This window comes from Oncorhynchus clarkii, chromosome 19, assembly GCF_045791955.1.
Source record: "Oncorhynchus clarkii lewisi isolate Uvic-CL-2024 chromosome 19, UVic_Ocla_1.0, whole genome shotgun sequence".
Classification (NCBI taxonomy): domain Eukaryota; kingdom Metazoa; phylum Chordata; class Actinopteri; order Salmoniformes; family Salmonidae; genus Oncorhynchus; species Oncorhynchus clarkii.
Window position 1 is genome coordinate 6,822,597 of NC_092165.1, and position 8,208 is coordinate 6,830,804.

The following is an 8,208-nucleotide window of genomic DNA, read 5'->3' on the forward strand; positions in this document are numbered from 1 at the left end:
GTTACTACATGATGTGTTATTTCATAGTTTTCATGTCTTCACTATTATTCTACAATGTAGAAAATAGTCTAAATAAATAAAAACCCATGTCCAAACATGTGGCTGGTCCTGTATTTCCTGAGCGTTCTTATATCTCCTAGATATAGGACAGACACATTAAAACCTTCTGATTTGACGCAATGAATGTATTATTCAATGTGTTTCCATGGGCTTTAGTAGTAAAGGCCCAATTCAATACCTTATCAAAACAGGTTTTTACATTATTTTACATTACCTAGAGGTTAAGCAGAAAGCTAAAGAGGATCATACATTTAATGCATCAAAACCAATGGTGCTGAAATGTGATGAAAGGTTCAGCTGTTTGAACTGAAAGTAGAGGTCTGGGATGTGACAGGTCCTACTTGTATGTATCTACTGCTCTCTGGATGTGATACAATCACTTTATTTGCCAAGAGCATTAACACAAACCCAGAATGTGACTTAGTGGCCAGGTGCTGCCAGCAACAGACAATGCACAGACAAAATACAGACACACAGTCAACATAGTCAACAGCGTCATACACAGTATAAATACAGACAACAGACAATGCACAGACAGAATACAGACACACAGTCAACATAGTCAACAGCGTCATACACAGTATAAATACAGACAACAGACAATGCACAGACAGAATACAGACACACAGTCAACACAGTCAACAGCGTCATACACAGTATAAATACAGACAACAGACAACTCTGGAGAGTGAAACTGCTGATGTGAAAGGGGATTTATAATCACATTTTGATTGATTTCTTTATTGATAGACAACTGCTTTCAAGAACACACACACACACACACACAATTTCCACCAAAACGATGTCAGAGAATGAACTCTTTGTGAAATGCCAGATCATTTTGTTATCATATTAATATTCTACAAACGGTCACAAAAAAAATGGAATTCAAGTTAAAGAGAAACAACTAGTTAAACACGGACAGTTATTGAGGAACAGTTAAACAATGGGACAGGATGTAGTAATATACAGCACAGGATGTAGTAATATACAGCACAGGATGTAGTAATATACAGCACAGGATGTAGTAATATACAGCACAGGAAGGACTCCTGGAGGCCAGCAGAACAACAGAGGTGATTCTTATTGTCTCAGTTGATGTCAACGACATTTTCTCATTCTCAGTATATAGTCAGTTCAGAGGGTCCTCTCCTTGCTCCAGGTCTCCACAACTGGCTTTGACGTTGTGGTTGATGGAGGCAGAGGAGGACAGATGGTCTTCCTGGAGATGCGGAGACCCTGGAGTTCCCAGACAGCTTGGTGACGATAATGAGTTCCCTCCCAGGCTCCCCCTTCCCTTCCTCCACCCCTTCCTGATACTCAACCCCAGCCCCCCCTCTCCTACTCCACCCATCCCTCCCTCCTCCACCAGTCCCTCCATCAGCGCCCCCAGACTCTGTCTGATCCGGACGCAGAAGTTGGGACAGCTGAACGCGTACAGCACCGGGTTTAACACCGGGTTCAGGAAGGCAAAGGTCGTCGCTATTGGCAACCCCACCTCCACCAACACGACCTTGGTCGGCCAGTACTGGGCGGCAACCTCAATGAGGCAGAACACGTGATAAGGCGCCCAGCAGAGGGCAAACGTCGCGATGACTGATGTCACCATTTTGGTGAAGCCACGGGATAGGCCGGGCTCGGTCCGTCTAGAAGACAATTTGACGGAGGTGGAGGTAGGGGTGGAGCCTTTTGGGTTGGGGGTGGAGCTTTTGGTGTTTGTGTTGGGTTTTGACTCTCTACGTTCCACGTTGGTAACAATCAAAGCCCCAGTGAGTCTACTACTGCTGTTATTCCTCCTCCTCTTCCTCCTCTGGCTCAGACTGATGCCAAAGAGGGCGTAGCTCCCTGCAATCACCACTAGGGGGAGTAGGAACGCCAGGAGCGTCTTGGACACGGCGGTCGCCGCCTGCCGTACCCTACAGTCCCTCTCCAGCATCCCTGGCGATGAGTACAATCCAAAATGGTGGTAGCAGAGCTTCCTTCCGTCCGTCTTCTCCGTCACCGCCCGGAACAGGACGTAAGGGAAGGTGTTGGCCGCCGCCCACAACCAGCCCAAAGCACACACCTTGGAAGAAGAGAAAGGAGATTAGAAGATGACTTCATTGTCCAGTGCATGGATGTCTAACAGAAACGTGTCTTCTGCCTTATGCACTTTAGACAGAGTTATTGTTAAAGTGTCTACAATATTACAACAATGGGCAACACCCTATTGATGATTAAACACAGAGACACTGGAAACACTCACAGGTCATCATAATACATTATATAATCACATCATCAACGTACGAAAACAGAACTAATGACGTAACAGAACTAATGACGTTACAGAACTAATGACGTAACAGAACTAATGACGTAACAGAACTAATGACGTAACAGAACTAATGACGTAACAGAACTAATGACGTAACAGAACTAATGACGTAACAGAAATAATGACGTTACAGAACTAATGATGTAACAGAACTAATGACGTAACAGAACTAATGACGTTACAGAACTAATGATGTAACAGAACTAATGACGTAACAGAACTAATGACGCAACAGAACTAATGACGTAACAGAACTAATGACGTTACAGAACTAATGACATAACAGAACTAGTTATGTAACAGAACTAATGACGTAACAGAACTAATGACGTTACAGAACTAATGACGTAACAGAACTAATGACGTTACAGAACTAATGACGTAACAGAACTAATTATGTAACAGAACTAATGACGTTACAGAACTAATGATGTAACAGAACTAATGACGTAACAGAACTAATGATGTAACAGAACTAATGACGTAACAGAACTAATGACGTAACAGAACTAATGACGTAACAGAACTAATGACGCAACAGAACTAATGACGTAACAGAACTAATGATGTAACAGAACTAATGACGTAACAGAACTAATGACGTAACAGAACTAATGACGTAACAGAACTAATGACGTAACAGAACTAATGACGCAACAGAACTAATGACGTAACAGAACTAATGACGTTACAGAACTAATGACGTAACAGAACTAATGACGTAACAGAACTAATGACGTAACAGAACTAATGACGTTACAGAACTAATGACGTAACAGAACTAATGACGTTACAGAACTAATGACGTAACAGAACTAATTATGTAACAGAACTAATGACGTTACAGAACTAATGATGTAACAGAACTAATGACGTAACAGAACTAATGATGTAACAGAACTAATGACGTAACAGAACTAATGATGTAACAGAACTAATGACGTAACAGAACTAATGACGCAACAGAACTAATGACGCAACAGAACTAATGACGCAACAGAACTAATGACGCAACAGAACTAATGACGTTACAGAACTAATGACGTAACAGAACTAATGATGTAACAGAACTAATGACGCAACAGAACTAATGACGCAACAGAACTAATGACGTGACAGAACTAATGATGTAACAGAGCTAATGATGTAACAGAACTAATGACGTTACAGAACTAATGACGTAACAGAACTAATGACGTAACAGAACTAATGACGTAACAGAACTAATGACGTAACAGAACTAATGACGCCACAGAACTAATGACGCAACAGAACTAATGACGTAACAGAACTAATGACGTTACAGAACTAATGACGTAACACAACTAATGATGTAACAGAACTAATGATGTAACAGAACTAATGACGTTACAGAACTAATGACGTAACAGAACTAATGACGTAACAGAACTAATGATGTAACAGAACTAATGACGTTAAAGGAACAAATGACGTAACAGAACTAATGATGTAACAGAACTAATGACGTAACAGAACTATTGACGTAACAGAACTAATGACGTAACAGAACTAATGACGTAACAGAACTAATGACGTAACAGAACTAATGACGTAACAGAACTAATGATGTAACAGAACTAATGACGTTACAGAACTAATGATATAACAGAACTAATGACGTAACAGAACTAATGACGCAACAGAACTAATGACGCAACAGAACTAATGACGCAACAGAACTAATGACGTAACAGAACTAATGATGTAACAGAACTAATGATGTAACAGAACTACTGATGTAACAGAACTAATGACGTTACAGAACTAATGATGTAACAGAACTAATGACGCAACAGAACTAATGACGTAACAGAACTAATGACGTAACAGAACTAATGACGTAACAGAACTAATGATGTAACAGAACTAATGACGCAACAGAACTAATGACGTAACAGAACTAATGACGTTACAGAACTAATGACGTAACAGAACTAATGACGTAACAGAACTAATAACGTAACAGAACTAATGACGTAACAGAACTAATGACGTAACAGAACTAATAACGTAACAGAACTAATAACGTAACAGAACTAATGACGTAACAGAACTAATGACGTAACAGAACTAATGACGTAACAGAACTAATTATGTAACAGAACTAATGACGTAACAGAACTAATGACGTAACAAAACAGAAAGTAAAACCTTCCAGGCGGCGTTGATGGAGCGGTGGTTCTGGCTCCAGACGGGCCACGCCACCAGGAGACAGCGGTCCAGAGAAATGGCCGCCAGGAGGAAGGCTGACACAAACATGTTGAGGAAGAAGACTGAGGACTGGGCCGTACACAGCAGACCTAGAGGATAGGATCAACTTTATTGTTCCCGAAGGGAAAACAGTGCTGCTGTATTGTAAACATCAATGGTGTAACTCATGTGGGGCTGAGTGGCGCAGCGGTCTAAGGCACTGCATCGCAGTGCTAGAGGCGTCACTAAAGACCTGGGTTCGATTGCGGGCTGTATCACAACCAGCCGTGATCAGGAGTCCCATCGGGCTCCATACAATTGGCCCTGTGTTGTCCGGGTTAAGGGAGGGTTTGGCTGGTGTAGGCCGTCATTGTAAATAAGATTTGTTGTTAACTGACTTGCCTAGTTAAATAAAGGTTCAATGAAAAATGTGACACATACACTATTAATCTAACATATCTCTCTATACACTACATGACCAACAGTATGTGGACACCTGCTCATCAAACATCTCATTCCAAAATCATGGGCATCAATATGGAGTTGGTTCCCTATTTGCTGCTATAACATCCTCCTCTCTCATGGCGGCATTGTCATGCTGATACAGGCAAGGGCCTTCCCCAAACTGTTGCCACAAAGTCGGAAGCACAGAATTGTCTAGAATGTAATTTTATGCTGTAGCGTTAAGATTTCCCTTCACTGGAACTAAGGTGCGAACTGAAGTGCGCTACACACTTCAGCGGTCCCGTTCCGTGAGTTTGTGTGGCCTACCACTTTGTGGCTGAGCCGTTGTTGCTCCAAGACGTTTCCACTTCACAATAACAGCACTTGCAGTGGACCGGGGCAGCGCTAGCAGGGCAGAAATTTGACACTGACTTGTTGGAACGGTGGCATCCTATGACGTTGCCACGTTGAGCTCTTCAGTAAGGACTTTCTACTGCAAATGTCTATGGAGACTGCATGGCTGTGTGCTTGAATTTATACACCTGTCTCCAACGGGTGTGGCTGAAATAGCCAAATCCACTCATTTGAAAGGGTGTCCACATACTTTTGTGTATGTAGTGTAGATTACCAATACCCATGTCATACATATCTTGTACATACAGTATACATATACATTTAATGCACACTGTCAGTGGCTTACTAGTTTAACTCCTACGTATTGCTGTTAATGTATTTCAATGTAGGCGTACCTATAGACACGACAATGGAGAGGCTGTTGTCATAAAGCCCCTAGTCATCAGAATGGCAGAATTTGTCAGCCATTTTATCTGGGACCCTCTATTGTTAGGACGTCACATGGAAGTAGTTCACATCTACCCAGCGCAGAGGTTATAAAGGTTACAAAGGTTATAAAGGTTATAGAGGTTATAAAGGTTATAAAGGTTATAGAGGTTATAAAGGTTATAGAGGTTATAAAGGTTATAAAGGTTATAAAGGTTATAGAGGTTATAAAGGTTATAAAGGTTATAGAGGTTATAAAGGTTATAGAGGTTATAAAGGTTATAAAGGTTATAGAGGTTATAAAGGTTATAGAGGTTATAAAGGTTATAAAGGTTACAAAGGTTATAAAGGTTATAGAGGTTATAAAGGTTATAAAGGTTATAGAGGTTATAAAGGTTATAGAGGTTATAAAGGTTATAGAGGCTATAAAGGTTATAGAGGTTATAAAGGTTATAGAGGTTATAAAGGTTATAAAGGTTATAAAGGTTATAGAGGTTATAAAGGTTATAGAGGTTATAAAGGTTATAAAGGTTATAAAGGTTATAGAGGTTATAAAGGTTATAAAGGTTATAGAGGTTATAAAGGTTATAAAGGTTATAGAGGTTATAAAAGAAAATGCCTGAGCGGAGTTCCCACCTCTGGAGTTGAGCAGGAAAGGAAGTTAGGTTGAGTTAGCTATATCCCGGAAAACCGGATGCATCTGGTTGTTGGCAACTCCGCTAACGGTGACTGATATATGGTCTATGGGCGTACCTCCCAGCTCCCAGCTGTGTGAGGAGTGCAGGTAGTGTGTAAAGAGAGGGAGGGTCAGCGTAGCCAGGAAGTCTGACAGGGCCAGGTTGAGAACCCAGACAGAGGCCACGGTCCTGTGAAGAAAAAAGAAGGGAATTCACGTTATTCCCAACTTATTCTGGTCCCTCCGGACGCCACACACACTGTCTAAGCAGAAAACACTACACTGACACAACCTGTGAACCAGGGTAGAATTAAAAGCAGCAAATTCAGGAAATAAACTCATATTACAATTCAATAGTATAAAATAATGACATTTATTTTCAGTAACTCCTCAATAAAGTGAAAAGGAGAAGTTATTTTCTTTCAAACGTTTTTACATGTCTGCATTGTTTATTCAAATCGCTTCCTGAACTGACTGCCTTCATTTAGATATGAGCCAAACCCTGCTGTGAGCACACACACACACAGCAACCCCCCCACACCCACCACACACACACAGCGACCCCCCCCCCCCCCACACCCACCACACACACAAACAAAAAAACGCCACATACACACAGCAACCCCCCCACACCCACCACACACACAAAGAAACCCCCCCACCACACACACACAGCAACCCCCCCACACCCACCACACACACAAAGAAACCCCCCACCACACACACACAGCAACCACACACCACCAGCCAACCTACCGGCGGCGCAGGCGGAAGCCGACCACCCAGAGGACCAGAGCGTTCTCCAGGATACCCAGACAGGAGACCAGGCCGTGGACCCACACCACCACCAGGTTGACCCCTGTGTTGTTGTTTAGAGAGTGGTCCAGCATGGTCTGGAGGAGAGGACAGAACGCAGAGGAGGAGGAGTTGAACATCCTGGATGAGAGTGATGAGGAAGTGGAGGACAGTTGGAGGTCTTGGCTCTGGAGGGAAAGAGAGGGATGAATGGGTGGTATATATGCTGTTGTAGAAAGGGCAGACCACAGAGGAGGAGGAGTTAGACATTATGGCTCTGGAGAGAGAGAGAGAGAGCGAGAGAGAGAGAGAGAGAGAGGTGGGAGGGGGAAATGAGTGACATGTAATGTCATTGTGACATCTGTTGACATTAACCATGAGTCTTTTCCATGTACAGGCAGACAGACAGGTACCATACATTACTGTAGTGGGCAGAAATCCACTACTGGGCCTATATTATTTTCCATTACATGAAATAATCCACTTATGGCCTGTAAATAGGGTAGTCTTGACTCATGACATTAACTGTGATTACATTCATCTACAGTATTAACACCTTTAAGATCCTCATCACTGATGATGGGGTGGACCAAGTCTTTTCCTGTTCATGTGTTTTGGAAACCTTGGAAGCCTCATTATCCTGCTTGCAAAATCTTACTGGGAAAAACACCGAAATGACTGTGCCAACTCATTGCTCACACCTGTTACTGCAAGTTTGGATGGCTGTTTCTTAAGTTTACCGTATGCTTTACATTTGAAACAGTTTGGGCATGTATTATGATAACATTTTGTGACGTTTTTGTTAGGATTAGGGTTAGGATTAGGGTTAGGATTAGGGTTAGGATTAGGGTTAGGATTAGGGTTAGGATTAGGGTTAGGATTAGGGTTAGGATTAGGGTTAGGATTAGGGTAGGGTTAGGGTTAGGAT

General features: G+C 42.1%; 1 protein-coding gene across 1 annotated transcript; it reads right to left on the reverse strand.

Moving 5' to 3' along the window:
* Positions 1-1,192: 1,192 nt before the first annotated feature.
* On the reverse strand, positions 1,193-7,420 carry LOC139374657 (prostaglandin D2 receptor 2-like). The gene is made up of 4 exons (XM_071115710.1): positions 7,242-7,420; positions 6,563-6,675; positions 4,547-4,695; positions 1,193-2,125 (listed from the first exon to the last, which is right to left on the reverse strand). The coding sequence occupies exons 1-4, from the start codon at positions 7,418-7,420 to the stop codon at positions 1,193-1,195; spliced, it is 1,374 nt and encodes a 457-aa protein (XP_070971811.1).
* Positions 7,421-8,208: the final 788 nt, after the last annotated feature.

Bases quoted from the DNA above. Each gene is read 5' to 3' on its own strand.
- LOC139374657 (XM_071115710.1), bottom strand. From the start codon at position 7,420: ATGTTCAACTCCTCCTCCTCTGCGTTCTGTCCTCTCCTCCAGACCATG. The intron at 6,676-7,241 runs GTAGGTTGGCTG...TTTTCTTCACAG, and splicing joins GGCTTCCGCCTGCGCCGCCG to GACCGTGGCCTCTGTCTGGG. The intron at 4,696-6,562 runs GTACGCCCATAG...CCTATCCTCTAG, and splicing joins ACACAGCTGGGAGCTGGGAG to GTCTGCTGTGTACGGCCCAG.